Here is a 20,466-nt window from a genome sequence, read left to right on the forward strand (position 1 = left end):
GTACATAGGGGGCAGTATTATAGTGGTTATATTCTTGTACATAGGGGGCAGTATTATAGTGGTTATATTCTTGTACATAGGGGGCAGTATTATAGTGGTTATATTCTTGTACATAGGGGGCAGTATTATAGTGGTTATATTCTTGTACATAGGGGGCAGTATTATAGTAGTTATATTCTTGTACATAGGGGGCAGTATTATAGTAGTTATATTCTTGTACATAGGGGGCAGTATTATAGTAGTTATATTCTTGTACATAGGGGGCAGTATTATAGTAGTTATATTCCTGTAGATAGGGGGCAGTATTATAGTAGTTATGTTTCTGTATATAGGGGGCAGTATTATAGTAGTTATATTCTTGTACATAGGGGGCAGTATTATAGTAGTTATATTCCTGTACATAGGGGGCAATATTATAGTAGTTATATTCTTCTACATAGGGGACAGTATTATAGTAGTTATATTCTTGTACATAGGGGCAGTATTATAGTAGTTATATTCTTGTACATAGGGGCAGTATTATAGTAGTTATATTCTTGTACATAGGGGGCAGTATTATAGTAGTTATATTCCTGTACATAGGGACAGTATTATAGTAGTTATATTCTTGTACATAGGGACAGTATTATAGTAGTTATATTCTTGTACATAGGGGGCAGTATTATAGTAGTTATATTCTTGTACATAGGGGGCAGTATTATAGTAGGTATAGTCTTGTACATAGAGGACAGTATTATAGTAGTTATATTCCTGTACATAGGGGACAGTATTATAGTAGTTATATTCCTGTACATAGGGGGCAGTATTATAGTAGTTATATTCTTGTACATAGGGGCAGTATTATAGTAGTTATATTCCTGTACATAGGGGGCAGTATTATAGTAGTTATATTCCTGTACATAGGGGGCAGTATTATAGTAGTTATATTCTTGTACATAGGGGGCAGTATTATAGTAGTTATATTCCTGTACATAGGGGACAGTATTATAGTAGTTATATTCCTGTACATAGGGGGCAGTATTATAGTAGTTATATTCTTGTACATAGGGGCAGTATTATAGTAGTTATATTCCTGTACATAGAGGGCAGTATTATAGTAGTTATATTCCTGTACATAGGGGGCAGTATTATAGTAGTTATATTCCTGTACATAGGGAGCAGTATTATAGTAGTTATATTCCTGTACATAGGGGGCAGTATTATAGTAGTTATATTCCTGTACATAGGGGGCAGTATTATAGTAGTTATATTCCTGTACATAGGGGGCAGTATTATAGTAGTTATATTCCTGTACATAGGGGGCAGTATTATAGTAGTTATATTCTTGTACATAGGGGGCAGTATTACAGTAGTTATATTCTTGTATATAGGAGGCAGTATTACAGTAGTTATATTCTTGTACATAGGGGCAGTATTATAGTAGTTATATTCTTGTACATAGGGGACAGTATTATAGTAGTTATATTCTTGTATATAGGAGGCAGTATTACAGTAGTTATATTCTTGTATATAGGAGGCAGTATTATAGTAGTTATATAATAGTAGAAAGCTGATACCAAGATTATAAAACATTGTTGAAGACAAAATACCTATTCAGATTAAGCCACTACAAGGAAAAATACTGTTAAATGGCATAATAAAGTTAATAAAAAAGATGAAATTGAAATCTACCAATAGTCTGAATAATGGCATTCTGTACAATCCGTTCATCACTTTCTTTAGAGCTGGAGCTGAGAACAGCGCTGCCGGCAGAACTTCTCCGATCCCCCAGCTCAAAGTCAACGCTGAGTGTCAGATGCTTGAGAAGTGTGTTGAACACCTCCAGTACTGTAGGACCTGTGAGAAAAAGAAGACAACTACTAGAAGGAAAGCATAAAGAAATCTTAGAAAATAAAAAAAATCACATATCTGAGCATTATACGGACATGTATGTACACAGTGACTGCACCAGCAGAATAGCGAGTGTAGCTCTGGAGTAGAAAACAAGGTATAAGAGCACAGCAGTGTTAGGATACACTTGGAAAAGCTTAGAATCCTGGAATATAATTTCACAGTCCTGCTGCTACTAACAACATACACAAAGGTCTGATTACACATCTCTCCAGGGACAATATCTAACACTGTATGCACCACTGTACCTGCTGACAGTTTCCCTTTAAACAAAATGAATGTCAAAAGATTATTTTTGTGTCTAGAATTAAAAAAAAACAAAAAAACTCTCCTGTAAAAAGTCAAACCCTGAATGTGATTTGCCTCCTCCCTGTCTCGCAGTATCCGCCTGCAGCGTCCTCTATAACAAGCAGCAGAGAGGAGCAGATCTGCCTCGTCTCCGTGTATCGGGTCACACGCTGCCGGATAAGGACATTGTCTGCATTAGGCTGCACCTTCTGTGTCGGTGAATCAGCCCCGAGCCATGAGGAGGAGGATACGGCAGGAGGCATGAGGTGCCGCAGCGGCGGGAAGGTTTCTTTCATTGAAGTGGATGTTAGCGGCAGGACAGGGATATTGTTCTGCTCAGGATTATATATATATTGTATTCATTTATTTTTCACAAACGCGCTTTACACATCAGGATCAAATAACACGGAAATAGAAAGATTTGAGATGTTCTTTTATTAACTTTTTATTTATTTTTTTCCAAATTCTTTTAACTCGAGCATATACTACACCACACAGGAGACACATCCTGCATATACTACACCACACAGGAGACACATCCTCTATATACTACACCACACAGGAGACACATCCTCTATATACTACACCACACAGGAGACACATCCTCTATATACTACACCACACAGGAGACCCATCCTCTATATACTACACCACACAGGAGACACATCCTCTATATACTACACCACACAGGAGATACATCCTCTATATACTACACCACACAGGAGACACATCCTCTATATACTACACCACACAGGAGACACATCCTCTATATACTACACCACACAGGAGACACATCCTCTATATACTACACCACACAGGAGACACATCCTCTATATACTACACCACACAGGAGACACATCCTCTATATACTACACCACACAGGAGACACATCCTCTATATACTACACCACACAGGAGACCCATCCTGTATATACTACACCACACAGGAGACCCATCCTGCATATACTACACCACACAGGAGACCCATCCTGCATATACTACACCACACAGGAGACCCATCCTGCATATACTACACCACACAGGAGACCCATCCTCTATATACTACACCACACAGGAGACCCATCCTGCATATACTACACCACACAGGAGACCCATCCTGCATATACTACACCACACAGGAGACCCATCCTGCATATACTACACCACACAGGAGACCCATCCTGCATATACTACACCACACAGGAGACCCATCCTGCATATACTACACCACACAGGAGACGCATCCTGCATATACTACACCACACAGGAGACGCATCCTCTATATACTACACCACACAGGAGACACATCCTCTATATACTACACCACACAGGAGACCCATCCTCTATATACTACACCACACAGGAGACCCATCCTCTATATACTACACCACACAGGAGACCCATCCTGTATATACTACACCACACAGGAGACCCATCCTGTATATACTACACCACACAGGAGACCCATCCTGCATATACTACACCACACAGGAGACCCATCCTCTATTTACTACACCACACAGGAGACACACCTTCTATATACTACACCACACAGGAGACACACCTTCTATATACTACACCACACAGGAGACACATCCTCTATATACTACACCCCACAGGAGACCCATCCTCTATATACTACACCACACAGGAGACACATCCTCTATATACTACACCACACAGGAGACACATCCTCTATATACTACACCACACAGGAGACACATCCTCTATATACTACACCACACAGGAGACACTTCCTCTATATACTACACCACACAGGAGACACATCCTCTATATACTACACCACACAGGAGACACATCCTCTATATACTACACCACACAGGAGACACATCCTCTATATACTACACCGCACAGGAGACACCTCCTCTATATACTACACCGCACAGGAGACACATCCTCTATATACTACACCCCACAGGAGACCCATCCTGCATATACTACACCACACAGGAGACACATCCTGCATATACTACACCACACAGGAGACACATCCTCTATATACTACACCACACAGGAGACACATCCTCTATATACTACACCACACAGGAGACACATCCTCTATATACTACACCACACAGGAGACACATCCTCTATATACTACACCACACAGGAGACACATCCTCTATATACTACACCACACAGGAGACACCTCCTCTATATACTACACCACACAGGAGACCCATCCTGCATATACTACACCACACAGGAGACGCATCCTCTATATACTACACCACACAGGAGACCCATCCTCTATATACTACACCACACAGGAGACACATCCTCTATATACTACACCACACAGGAGACACATCCTCTATATACTACACCACACATGAGAGACCCATCCTGCATATACTACACCACACAGGAGAGACCCATCCTGCATATACTACACCACACAGGAGACCCATCCTGCATATACTACACCACACAGGAGACCCATCCTGCATATACTACACCACACAGGAGACACATCCTCTATATACTACACCACACAGGAGACACATCCTCTATATACTACACCACACAGGAGACACATCCTCTATATACTACACCACACAGGAGACCCATCCTCTATATACTACACCACACAGGAGACCCATCCTCTATATACTACACCACACAGGAGACCCATCCTCTATATACTACACCACACAGGAGACCCATCCTCTATATACTACACCACACAGGAGACCCATCCTGCATATACTACACCACACAGGAGACCCATCCTCTATATACTACACCACACAGGAGACACATCCTCTATATACTACACCACACAGGAGACACATCCTCTATATACTACACCACACAGGAGACACATCCTCTATATACTACACCACACAGGAGACACATCCTCTATATACTACACCACACAGGAGACACATCCTCTATATACTACACCACACAGGAGACACATTCGCTATATGCTACACCACACAGGAGACCCATCCTGTATATACTACACCACACAGGAGACCCATCCTGTATATACTACACCACACAGGAGACCCATCCTGTATATACTACACCACACAGGAGACACATCCTGTATATACTACACCACACAGGAGACACATCCGCTATATGCTACACCACACAGGAGACCCATCCTGTATATACTACACCACACAGGAGACCCATCCTGTATATACTACACCGCACAGGAGACACCTCCTGCATATACTACACCACACAGGAGACACCTCCTGCATATACTACACCACACAGGAGACACATCCTGCATATACTACACCACACAGGAGACACATCCTGCATATACTACACCACACAGGAGACACATCCTCTATATACTACACCACACAGGAGACACATCCTCTATATACTACACCACACAGGAGACACATCCTCTATATACTACACCACACAGGAGACACATCCTCTATATACTACACCACACAGGAGACACATCCTCTATATACTACACCACACAGGAGACACATCCTCTATATACTACACCACACAGGAGACACATCCTCTATATACTACACCACACAGGAGACACATCCTCTATATACTACACCACACAGGAGACACATCCTCTATATACTACACCCCACAGGAGACACCTCCTCTATATACTACACCACACAGGAGACACATCCTCTATATACTACACCACACAGGAGACACATCCTCTATATACTACACCACACAGGAGACACATCCTCTATATACTACACCACACAGGAGACACATCCTCTATATACTACACCACACAGGAGACACATCCTCTATATACTACACCACACAGGAGACACATCCTCTATATACTACACCACACAGGAGACACATCCTCTATATACTACACCACACAGGAGACCCATCCTGCATATACTGCACCACACAGGAGACCCATCCTGCATATACTACACCACACAGGAGACCCATCCTGCATATACTACACCACACAGGAGACGCATTCTCTATATACTAACTACACCACACAGGAGACACATCCTCTATATACTACACCACACAGGAGACCCATCCTGCATATACTACACCACACAGGAGACACATCCTCTATATACTACACCACACAGGAGACCCATCCTCTATATACTACACCACACAGGAGACACATCCTCTATATACTACACCACACAGGAGACACATCCTCTATATACTACACCACACAGGAGACCCATCCTGTATATACTACACCACACAGGAGACACATCCTGTATATACTACACCACACAGGAGAGCCGCCACTTCCTCTATATACTACACCACACAGGAGACACATCCTGTATATACTACACCACACAGGAGACCCATCCTGCATATACTACACCACACAGGAGACACATCCTCTATATACTACACCACACAGGAGACACATCCTCTATATACTACACCACACAGGAGACACATCCTCTATATACTACACCACACAGGAGATACATCCTCTATATACTACACCACACAGGAGACCCATCCTGCATATACTACACCACACAGGAGACCCATCCTGCATATACTACACCACACAGGAGACCCATCCTGCATATACTACACCACACAGGAGACGCATTCTCTATATACTAACTACACCACACAGGAGACACATCCTCTATATACTACACCACACAGGAGACCCAGAGCCTAACTATACTACTAGTTAAAACGAAAAGCCCCCCGACATGTTTCGCCAGCGAGCTGGCTTCATCAGGGGTAGGGCTATAGTGACCTCGTTTTAACTAGCAGTATAGTTAGGCTCTGAGACAAATTTGTAGCATATAATTAGCTAGCGTGCATTTCTCAGCTGCAGCATAGTGTGGCTAATAGAATTCCATTCATTCATAGACTCCTGCTGTGTAGGGCTTTGGTCATTTTATATGACCAACCTACATACACTTGGAGGGGTTTAGTAGAAATTGGTCTCTTTACCTTTAGACATGAACGTCAGTGAGACGCCTGAAGGAATCTATGTAGTATAACCTCTGTGAAGACTGTGGACAGGCGAATATCTGTCATAATATCTTAGACCAAACTACCCACTAACAAACCCCGAACACTATAGATTCAGTGGAGCCTATCACATTGTTTCTTATGCCACAACTACTTCCATGTGACCTTATAATGCATGCTTGATGTCAATGTGATACACTAACAGTGAGTGAATGACTCCCCATTGACATACTGAGCCTACCCTACTGTGCTTTTAATCATAACTTTCTAAAGCACTTTGTAGTAATGTCTCCTACACACAATTTTCTCTTTTAGTTGACATTTAATAAAAGTGACGTTTTACGACAAGACATTACTTTTTTCTGTCCGGATATGGGTATTTCTTCTGCCAAAGGCAGTTTTGTGCTCCTCTGTTAATAAACCCCCTGCCGTGACAATTGGTCCATTTTTTGTAATATAATCCATCCTGTATATACTACACCACACAGGAGACCCATCCTGTATATACTACACCACACAGGAGACACATCCTCTATATAGTACACCACACAGGAGACACATCCTCTATATACTACACCACACAGGAGACACATCCTCTATATACTACACCACACAGGAGACACATCCTCTATATACTACACCACACAGGAGACCCATCCGCTATATGCTACACCACACAGGAGACCCATCCTGTATATACTACACCACACAGGAGACCCATCCTGTATATACTACACCACACAGGAGACCCATCCTGTATATACTACACCACACAGGAGACCCATCCTGTATATACTACACCGCACAGGAGACCCATCCTGTATATACTACACCGCACAGGAGACACATCCTGTATATACTACACCACACAGGAGACACATCCTGTATATACTACACCACACAGGAGACACATCCTGTATACACTACACCACACAGGAGACACATCCTCTATATACTACACCACACAGGAGACACATCCTCTATATACTACACCACACAGGAGACACATCCTGTATATACTACACCACACAGGAGACACATCCTGTATATACTACACCACACAGGAGACACATCCTGTATATACTACACCACACAGGAGACACATCCTGTATATACTACACCACACAGGAGACACATCCTGCATATACTACACCACACAGGAGACACATCCTGCATATACTACACCACACAGGAGACACATCCTCTATATACTACACCACACAGGAGACACATCCTCTATATACTACACCACACAGGAGACACATCCTCTATATACTACACCACACAGGAGACACATCCTCTATATACTACACCACACAGGAGACACATCCTCTATATACTACACCACACAGGAGACACATCCTGTATATACTACACCACACAGGAGACACATCCTGTATATACTACACCGCACAGGAGACACATCCTCTATATACTACACCACACAGGAGACACATCCTGTATATACTACACCACACAGGAGACACATCCTGCATATACTACACCACACAGGAGACACATCCTGTATATACTACACCACACAGGAGACACATCCTCTATATACTACACCACACAGGAGACACATCCTCTATATACTACACCACACAGGAGACACATCCTCTATATACTACACCACACAGGAGACGCATCCTCTATATACTACACCACACAGGAGACACATCCTGCATATACTACACCACACAGGAGACACATCCTGCATATACTACACCACACAGGAGACCCATCCTCTATATACTACACCACACAGGAGACCCATCCTCTATATACTACACCACACAGGAGACACATCCTCTATATACTACACCACACAGGAGACCCATCCTCTATATACTACACCACACAGGAGACACATCCTCTATATACTACACCACACAGGAGACACATCCTGTATATACTACACCACACAGGAGAGCCGCCACTTCCTCTATATACTACACCACACAGAAGACACATCCTGTATATACTACACCACACAGGAGACACATCCTCTATATACTACACCACACAGGAGACCCATCCTCTATATACTACACCACACAGGAGACCCATCCTGCATATACTACACCACACAGGAGACACATCCTCTATATACTACACCACACAGGAGACACATCCTCTATATACTACATCACACAGGAGATACATCCTCTATATACTACACCACACAGGAGACCCATCCTGCATATACTACACCACACAGGAGACCCATCCTGCATATACTACACCACACAGGAGACCCATCCTGCATATACTACACCACACAGGAGACCCATCCTGCATATACTACACCACACAGGAGACGCATTCTGCATATACTACACCACACAGGAGACGCATTCTCTATATACTAACTACACCACACAGGAGACACATCCTCTATATACTACACCACACAGGAGACCCAGAGCCTAACTATACTGCTAGTTAAAACGAAAAGCCCCCCGACATGTTTCGCCAGCGAGCTGGCTTCATCAGGGGTAGGGCTATAGTGACCTCGTTTTAACTAGCAGTATAGTTAGGCTCTGAGACAAATTTGTAGCATATAATTAGCTAGCGTGCATTTCTCAGCTGCAGCATAGTGTGGCTAATAGAATTCCATTCATTCATAGACTCCTGCTGTGTAGGGCTCTGGTCATTTTATATGACCAACACACATACACTTGGAGGGGTTTAGTAGAAATTGGTCTCTTTACCTTTAGACATGAACGTCAGTGAGACGCCTGAAGGAATCTATGTAGTATAACCTCTGTGAAGACTGTGGACAGGCGAATATCTGTCATAATATCTTAGACCAAACTACCCACTAACAAACCCCGAACACTATAGATTCAGTGGAGCCTATCACATTGTTTCTTATGCCACAACTACTTCCATGTGACCTTATAATGCATGCTTGATGTCAATGTGATACACTAACAGTGAGTGAATGACTCCCCATTGACATACTGAGCCTACCCTACTGTGCTTTTAATCATAACTTTCTAAAGCACTTTGTAGTAATGTCTCCTACACACAATTTTCTCTTTTAGTTGACATTTAATAAAAGTGACGTTTTACGACAAGACATTACTTTTTTCTGTCCGGATATGGGTATTTCTTCTGCCAAAGGCAGTTTTGTGCTCCTCTGTTAATAAACCCCCTGCCGTGACAATTGGTCCATTTTTTGTAATATAATCCATCCTGTATATACTACACCACACAGGAGACCCATCCTGTATATACTACACCACACAGGAGACACATCCTCTATATAGTACACCACACAGGAGACACATCCTCTATATACTACACCACACAGGAGACACATCCTCTATATACTACACCACACAGGAGACACATCCTCTATATACTACACCACACAGGAGACCCATCCGCTATATGCTACACCACACAGGAGACCCATCCTGTATATACTACACCACACAGGAGACCCATCCTGTATATACTACACCACACAGGAGACCCATCCTGTATATACTACACCACACAGGAGACCCATCCTGTATATACTACACCGCACAGGAGACCCATCCTGTATATACTACACCGCACAGGAGACACATCCTGTATATACTACACCACACAGGAGACACATCCTGTATATACTACACCACACAGGAGACACATCCTGTATACACTACACCACACAGGAGACACATCCTCTATATACTACACCACACAGGAGACACATCCTCTATATACTACACCACACAGGAGACACATCCTGTATATACTACACCACACAGGAGACACATCCTGTATATACTACACCACACAGGAGACACATCCTGTATATACTACACCACACAGGAGACACATCCTGTATATACTACACCACACAGGAGACACATCCTGCATATACTACACCACACAGGAGACACATCCTGCATATACTACACCACACAGGAGACACATCCTCTATATACTACACCACACAGGAGACACATCCTCTATATACTACACCACACAGGAGACACATCCTCTATATACTACACCACACAGGAGACACATCCTCTATATACTACACCACACAGGAGACACATCCTCTATATACTACACCACACAGGAGACACATCCTGTATATACTACACCACACAGGAGACACATCCTGTATATACTACACCGCACAGGAGACACATCCTCTATATACTACACCACACAGGAGACACATCCTGTATATACTACACCACACAGGAGACACATCCTGCATATACTACACCACACAGGAGACACATCCTGTATATACTACACCACACAGGAGACACATCCTCTATATACTACACCACACAGGAGACACATCCTCTATATACTACACCACACAGGAGACACATCCTCTATATACTACACCACACAGGAGACGCATCCTCTATATACTACACCACACAGGAGACACATCCTGCATATACTACACCACACAGGAGACACATCCTGCATATACTACACCACACAGGAGACACATCCTCTATATACTACACCACACAGTAGACACATCCCCTATATACTACACCACACAGGAGACACATCCTCTATATACTACACCACACAGGAGACACATCCTGTATATACTACACCACACAGGAGACACATCCTGTATATACTACACCACACAGGAGACACATCCTGTATATACTACACCACACAGGAGACACATCCTGCATATACTACACCACACAGGAGACACATCCTGCATATACTACACCACACAGGAGACACATCCTCTATATACTACACCACACAGGAGACACATCCTCTATATACTACACCACACAGGAGACACATCCTCTATATACTACACCACACAGGAGACACATCCTCTATATACTACACCACACAGGAGACACATCCTCTATATACTACACCACACAGGAGACACATCCTCTATATACTACACCACACAGGAGACACATCCTGTATATACTACACCACACAGGAGACACATCCTGTATATACTACACCGCACAGGAGACACATCCTCTATATACTACACCACACAGGAGACACATCCTGTATATACTACACCACACAGGAGACACATCCTGCATATACTACACCACACAGGAGACACATCCTGTATATACTACACCACACAGGAGACACATCCTCTATATACTACACCACACAGGAGACACATCCTCTATATACTACACCACACAGGAGACACATCCTCTATATACTACACCACACAGGAGACGCATCCTCTATATACTACACCACACAGGAGACACATCCTGCATATACTACACCACACAGGAGACACATCCTGCATATACTACACCACACAGGAGACACATCCTCTATATACTACACCACACAGTAGACACATCCCCTATATACTACACCACACAGGAGACACATCCTGCATATACTACACCACACAGGAGACACATCCTCTATATACTACACCGCACAGGAGACACATCCTCTATATACTACACCACACAGGAGACACATCCGCTATATACTACACCACACAGGAGACACATCCGCTATATACTACACCACACAGGAGACACATCCGCTATATACTACACCACACAGGAGACACATCCTCTATATACTACACCACACAGGAGACACATCTTGCATATACTACACCACACAGGAGAGCTGCACAGCCCATGAGATGACTAATGCTCGGGTGCTGAAGATGGATGACTGACAGGACTATACAATTAGAAGAGGGTGAAACTATTTACCTATAGACCCTTTGGCAGCGATGGCTACGGCCTCTAAGAGAACCTGCACAATTCCGGCTCGAATGCGGGGAGAATCTCTCTTGTGCAGATCGAGGTGCCCAAGGATCTGCTGGATTACATGATGAGAGTACTGCGCCTAAAAATGACAGAAGACAGTGTTATATGGAACAAACACAACAACAAAAAAACTACTGTATGGATTTATTAGGAATATCTAGAAAGAAAGATATCTTTATAGGATACAATTGTAGAGAAAATCAGAATAGCTCAATTAAAGTCCTGTGATTACAGCAGCCTCTAGCAGTGTGTATCATAGTCCCCTTCATTGCTTTACGTCACATATTAACATGAGACTGTTGCCCTGTATGTATAATTATGATTAGGACTATAGGTTCTGGTCCCAGTCTGCAAAATATGGCATAAGATCTAAATTTCACATGGCCATCTAAACAAACCTAATGCCCTTCTTCAGTATGCCATAAACTGTGCAGAGGCTGCTGAGATCACAGGACTTCATGAAACAGTAAATTCTGCCTTAACCAAGTTTAGATTTAGTTGGATGTAGGAAGGTTGAGCTAACAAAGACAGATTTGATTCCAAAAACCCAACTGCTTTAGTAACTTTATAAAGGATATTTTGTCAGCATTGGTGGGTGTGGACATCACATAATTATAGATGGTTATTAATAGTATTTAGGTCCATTTTACAGACGAATGCTGAACTGTATTGTGCGTTTTGTTTCCCAACCGCACCAAATGCAAAGGAGATAATCATCCAGAGGAGTCCTCGTTCTAGGTACACAGCACTTCACGGAAACTCATTCTCTCGGGTTCAGACAGAGGCCACACAGATCCAGCAGGCGATTGTCAGCGCCGCACCCACCTGAATAGAATACATGATGATCTTAAAGCAGGAAACTGCAAACTCATTGGACTCCCACAGCTTGTGATGGTCTAAATGCCTGCAAAGTGGAGAGAGGATAATTAGATGAGAGTTTATACAATGTGTCTGGGCTGCAGGATACAAGGGCATGATGAGAGTTGTAACTTCACAATGACATGCCACGATATATGTGACAATAGAAGGCCAGAGGTAGGTTTTCCATGGGGGTTAACACTCCTGGGTCACAACACCTTTTATTGCAAAATGATACAATTCTGTCACTCAGCAGCCACCACTAGAGGGGGCTTCATAGCATGCTGTGACATTACAGTCAGAAAAACTGCTCCCTCTACTGCCAACAAAGGATATAACAAAGGATCGAGGTGAACTTTTTTTCTAACGACCAAATACTTATTTTCCACCATAATTTGCAAAAAATATTCTTTAAAAATCTGACAATGTGATTTTCTGGATTTGTTTTCTCATTTTGTCTCATAGTTGAGATTCTACCTATGAGGTCACCTGTGCGTGTATATATGTGCGTAATGTCTACACTGTATAGTATATGAGTGGGTATAGGTCTGATTCATATATGTAGAGTCACATGTATAATGTGCGGAATGGGGGCGGCGGCAGTGAGGAGTTAGGTATATGGGGTCATGACATGTGGTGTATGGGGTGTAGGTATTTCTGGACATTCTCTTAGGTGGTCGTGTCCAGTGCAGTCCTATTCCTGGAGCCGGCACTGTGTATGTGGAGTAATGATGGAGCTCGTTATCCGTAACTTAATTAACTGGCCTGAAAACTCTACTGCAGAGAGACGCCGGACTAGAAATCTACATCTTGCCCACAGGCAGCAGGAATCTCATTACACGTCAATGATACAAGCTGTTCCTACCTTCTAAGCACAATGTGCGCGGCATCTATCGCTGACCCCTTTCTAGGTAAAGTGGAGAAATAAGATGGCAGGAATGTGGGGAGGGGTATGGAAAACCCAAAAGTGGGGGCCGCTGTCCTATCTTTAAATGGACCATCACCAGCTTTTTTTTACCCTGCTAAGCTAACAACTCCCTAAAGAAGGGTATGAAACAACCCTGTTCTTTGTCATGTTAAAACTCGGACTTTAATCTATAAGAATGCATCTCCCATGTCATATGCAAAAGAAGCAGAGAAGAACCATTTTTTGGCCTGAGGAGCGTCGATAGAATCTTTATCTACAATCCCCATCGTCACCTACAGTATGTCTAACTCTCAGAACCACAAACCTGATGCCATTTGAAAGTTGAGATTTTTATCTTTAATATGGCATCATGATCACATTTCTAGGAACTATTGAGCACAAACACCCACCGACGAAAATTCTGCATTTGGAGGAGATATTTAAAGGTAAACTGGTGAGATTTCACATAAAAAAAGAGGGAATTCTAGAAAAGACCGAGTAGTCACACCATAGAGAGAGACATAGGGGGGCATAAAAGGGCTACATAAAGACTTGGGGGTGTACAAGGATGAAAGAAGTTGACATAGGGGGGGCAGGGGTGAAGTGGCAACATAGATAGCGGGATAGAGCTATAAGCCAGTGGAGGAAAGAATAGATCTGTTATCTGGTCATATTATGTATGACCCTTGAACTATGGATATTAGACAAAGACCTCCTTCAAGGTCACGCTGGTAATGTGATGCACAAAGCTACAATACCCATGGAGGTATCATCTACAGAATAGGTGCAGCACGAGAGAAGTCCTTCAAATTGGAAGGACAGGAAAGGATGAAGTCAGAGGTCAATGGCTCAACGTGCATATGAAAGCGAGATCGGAGCCATAAAGTCGAGTGACAGCTTTTTGTCAAGATAAACCAGCGACCATATTGGCCGTCAATCAGTTGCACAAACAAACACAAAATGACAAATATGCAAGAAAATGAAAAAAAAAAAATTCAGCGAGCGACGTCTTATCCCAGACTTGGCGACAGAGGTTTAACTTCAGGTAAATGTCTCCCCCCCTTCCCCCTCGGAAATGAAATGACAGGATGATGCCGTGAGGGAAGACGGGGCGTCATATGGGATCGATAAAAAGCGGACAATACATCCCGTGGGACCCAATCAATAACAGAACCTGACAGAGAGGACACCAATTATTCTCAGATCCAACAAGTGACAATAACTAGAATCTGCCACCAGCTGTAGAGGAGGTCACAGAGCTGAGCCCCCAAACCTCCAGTGTTATAGGATTGGTAATCCAAGAAGGTGGCGCACTCAGAGTGGAATTAGCATATAGATTTTAATAGAAGTCTAAAAGCACAACGCGTTTCGGGGTCCAAGAAACCCCTTTATCAAGTGAACAAGACTGAGAAGGTACATAAAAGACATATAGGGTGGGGTGGTCAAAATTTTTAAAAAACATAAAAAACATTTCATTTTGTTTAATTATATTATGAGAAATAGATCTATGTACAAAAATACAGATATATCAGATTCTTAAATATAGGGCAATTTTAAATACATAAATAAATAAATATATGTGAACATATGAAGGATAAAAAGTATAAATACATAAATTTACATAAATTAATATTTATATCCGGAGGGTATGCTTTTCAAATAAGCGGCATTTGTATTAAGGGGTGACCGGCTGTAAGAGGTCTTTTTTTGGGGCTTACCTATAATGGAGATAGGTCTTTTAGAGCTTACCTATGATGGAGAGAGGGTTCGGGTGCTCCGATCTCTTTAGGAATTTGGCGGGGTAGGCCGGCTTTTATCTCCTTTCGTCGGAGAGCGGCGCGCGCCATATTTTCTTGTGCGCATGCGCAGGTGATCTTGGTATCCAAAAAGATGTCGGCCAGAGGGGTTGCGACAGGTAGTTGGGCGCATGCGCACGGGAGGTTCGTGTGTGAGCAGTATTGGCGGCCGGAGACGTGGCGACAGATATTGGGCGCATGCGTGTAGAAAGTTCATGTCTACACAGTAAATTTAGGTTGTGCATATATGAGTTCATGTCTACACGGTAAATTTAGGTTGTACATAAATGAGTATATGGATGAGAACTCATTCCTGGAAAGCTTGAATGGGACGATAATTGATTAGATATAGCACAGATTAATGTAGATAAGGGGATAAAGGGTTATGTGGTGCTCAAAGTAACAGATGATGTTAGAAATTATGTTAAAAATTGCTGCTTTCTAGGGTTTCGTTCAGACCATTAGGGACTAGGCTGTTCATCTTAAAAATCCAATACATTTCCCTTTGGCAGAGCTTATTGTATCTACTGTTTCCAGGAGGAATCTGTTCTATGGGGGTGACGGTAAAAGATGAAAAATCGTTTTGATGATACAAGTGCCCGTGTCTAGAGACACTATGTTTCAAAAACCCATTCGTAACATTACTGCGATGTTTGTTGATCCTTGCATTTAATTGTTGGATTGTGCGTCCAATGTATTGTAGCCCACATGAACATTCGAGCATGTAGATCACGAAAGTGGACGCACAATTTAGGAAGGAGTTGATGTTGAACGTTTCGTTTGTGGTATTACATTTGAAATGTTTAGCCCGATGGTTTATGTTAAGGCAGCATTTGCAACTGGGTTGGCCACATTTGTAACTCCCAATGGGTTTGGAGGGGAAAAAGTAAGTAGTTTTTTTGTCGTTGGTATTCCGAAGCTTGCTTGGGGCTAGAATATTTTTTAGGGTTTGAGACCTTCTATAGGTGATGATGGGTTGGGTGGGGATTTGAGGTTTCAGGTGGGCGTCGTCCAACAGAATAGGCCAATGCTTCTCAAGGATTTTTCTTAGGTATAGATGGTTGTCGTTATAGGTAGTGATGAAGCTAAGCTTGCGGTTCATGTGTGGTGTATGTTCGGATAGAGGCTTTTTTCGGGGGACGAGGCAGTCTTTTTGTGACAGTTGTTCAGCCCTTTTAAAGGCTGTTGTGACAATTTTGTTGGGGAACTTTTTATCCTTAAATCTGTTGATAAGGGTTTTGCTTTGAGTTTGGAAACTCTTGGTTTCAGAACAATTTTTTCTTATTCTTCTAAATTGGCTAAATTTACTGTGTAGACATGAACTTTCTACACGCATGCGCCCAATATCTGTCGCCACGTCTCCGGCCGCCAATACTGCTCACACACGAACCTCCCGTGCGCATGCGCCCAACTACCTGTCGCAACCCCTCTGGCCGACATCTTTTTGGATACCAAGATCACCTGCGCATGCGCACAAGAAAATATGGCGCGCGCCGCTCTCCGACGAAAGGAGATAAAAGCCGGCCTACCCCGCCAAATTCCTAAAGAGATCGGAGCACCCGAACCCTCTCTCCATCATAGGTAAGCTCTAAAAGACCTATCTCCATTATAGGTAAGCCCCAAAAAAAGACCTCTTACAGCCGGTCACCCCTTAATACAAATGCCGCTTATTTGAAAAGCATACCCTCCGGATATAAATATTAATTTATGTAAATTTATGTATTTATACTTTTTATCCTTCATATGTTCACATATATTTATTTATTTATTTATGTATTTAAAATTGCCCTATATTTAAGAATCTGATATATCTGTATTTTTGTACATAGATCTATTTCTCATAATATAATTAAACAAAATGAAATGTTTTTTATGTTTTTTAAAAATTTTGACCACCCCACCCTATATGTCTTTTATGTACCTTCTCAGTCTTGTTCACTTGATAAAGGGGTTTCTTGGACCCCGAAACGCGTTGTGCTTTTAGACTTCTATTAAAATCTATATGCTAATTCCACTCTGAGTGCGCCACCTTCTTGGATTACCAATCCTATAACACTGTCAAGAAAACCCTTGGTGGTTTGGCCAAACCACACAGGAGTCTATCCACCAGGAGGCTGCACCAGACCCTCCGTGATCCTACACGCTATCTCATAGTGTTGTGCCTATCCTAGCACAACACCACACGGTGAGCTTAATATCTACCACTTCCCCAACCTCCTCTCTTAAACGGTGTGACACTATTAGCGCTCTTTGTTCCCTTGTCCACTCTTGCCACACTCTTCTCCCCAAACCTCCAGTGACATGGCCCAATTAAAGGGGTTGTCTGGATAAGAGGATCACTAGAGAGTTCTGATTACACATGAGTCAGACATACACAGAGTTCATCAGAACCAGGACTGTGTCTTTTTTTAATTTCCACACTGGAGGGACTGTAAAAATATTGAAAATTTGCAGCCAATTGCAGGAGATCTCCTTTGAAGTAGTTTATTCTCCATTGCTCTACATAAACAGGAATCCGTCTCCTCCCTCTTAAATCTTTAAAGCGTAACCGTAAAGTTATTGACAAGAAACAGTTTAAGCACTGCTGGAGCCGGTGACAACAATTCCCATGATTCCTGTTTCATGCTGCTGGCTTCTTCCTAGCCTGAGATACAGGGCTAATAGATATATTTAAAAAAAAGAAAAGTGTCGCGGAGCTTGCACTTACCTTCACCAGGAATAGGCTGGTGTACTTGGGTGCATTCCAATGCTCTTCAGCGCGTTCCAATGCTCTTCAGCGCAGCAGCGCCACCTGGTGGACGTCAGAGGATTAATGAATCCCGGCCGGACCCGAATCCACCAAAGAGAACGCGCTGCTGGATCGCGAATGGACCGGGTAAGTAAATCTGCCCCACAATGTTTTGGTCCGAAATATAGATCTTCTTCATACTCTGGTTGCCTCGTATGTAGTTCTGCTATTGTTCTATTGACTTGGGTCAACTTAACTATGTAGTCGATTCCTGTGCTGCCACTAGACAACCCATGCCTGAAGAAGGTCAATACTGGAAAGCGAAACAGATAGGCCATAACGCTGCTTGTGTCACTAATAATGAGGATCCATTTTGAGGATCATTCAAATATGGGAACCCAACGACACTCTGAAAATAATCGATACAAAACTCCCCCAGCCCCAAAACATCAAGGATCTGTTCATAAGAATCGAGTTCTATGTTCGGCAACATTAGCGGTGGAAGCTTCTCCCCGTGTTCCGTTGGGTCGAGACACATGTATGTGATATATTGAAAGTATTTGATCCCCAATATAGGACAGATAGAGGAGGAGAAGAGGTTTTTAAAAATAAATAAAAAATTAAAAAACCCTCTAGAAAACAAAACTGTAATAAGCCGTGTGTACCGCGATTACAGCCGAGGGTTCACGGCGAGTTCCTTCCACGCACATGGAGGAGACGCTGCTCGGGGCTTTCGGTGATGATGGGTCGTCTCCCATGAAGATGCAGCTAATGGCCAGGAAGCTAAGTGTCTCAAATCACCACATTAGCAGGGACAGTGTGAATTGCAGAGAACAGATTTGCCTAATAGTCTAAAAGGCACGCTGCCAAAAACATTTGTAGATTCCTAGGGAGATCTCACAAGCCCCGAGACGTGTCATTAGAAAGGAAGAAATGTTATCATAGAAGCACGCAAGTCACAGATCAAAACACTGAACTGCACCGCAAGAGAATTATCTATATCTATCTGTGAGAGAGCGCGCGCGAGGTAGACAGACAAGAGAGCGAGAGCTAGAGAGCGAGAGACAGGGAGCCAGAGAGCGCGAGGTAGACAGACAAGGGAGCCAGAGAGCGCGAGGTAGACAGACAAGGGAGCCAGAGAGCGCGAGGTAGACAGACAAGGGAGCCAGAGAGCGCGAGGTAGACAGACAAGGGAGCCAGAGAGCGCGAGGTAGACAGACAAGGGAGCCAGAGAGCGCGAGGTAGACAGACAAGGGAGCCAGAG

The 20,466-nt window shown here is 43.0% G+C and overlaps 1 protein-coding gene across 2 annotated transcripts in view; it reads right to left on the reverse strand.

The window, feature by feature from the left end:
- The window catches only part of EFR3A (EFR3 homolog A), an 89,559-nt gene that overhangs the window by 23,330 nt on the left and 45,763 nt on the right, over positions 1-20,466 (reverse strand). For both annotated transcript variants that reach the window (XM_072151174.1, XM_072151175.1), the window contains exons 9-11: positions 13,739-13,817; positions 12,857-12,992; positions 1,672-1,836 (exon numbers count right to left, since the gene is read on the reverse strand). In XM_072151174.1, the coding sequence (XP_072007275.1) occupies positions 1,672-1,836; positions 12,857-12,992; positions 13,739-13,817 (380 nt within the window). The remainder of the gene's footprint in view (positions 1-1,671; positions 1,837-12,856; positions 12,993-13,738; positions 13,818-20,466) is intronic.

This window comes from Engystomops pustulosus, chromosome 5 (genome assembly GCF_040894005.1).
Source record: "Engystomops pustulosus chromosome 5, aEngPut4.maternal, whole genome shotgun sequence".
In the NCBI taxonomy this organism is placed as follows: Eukaryota; Metazoa; Chordata; class Amphibia; order Anura; family Leptodactylidae; genus Engystomops; species Engystomops pustulosus.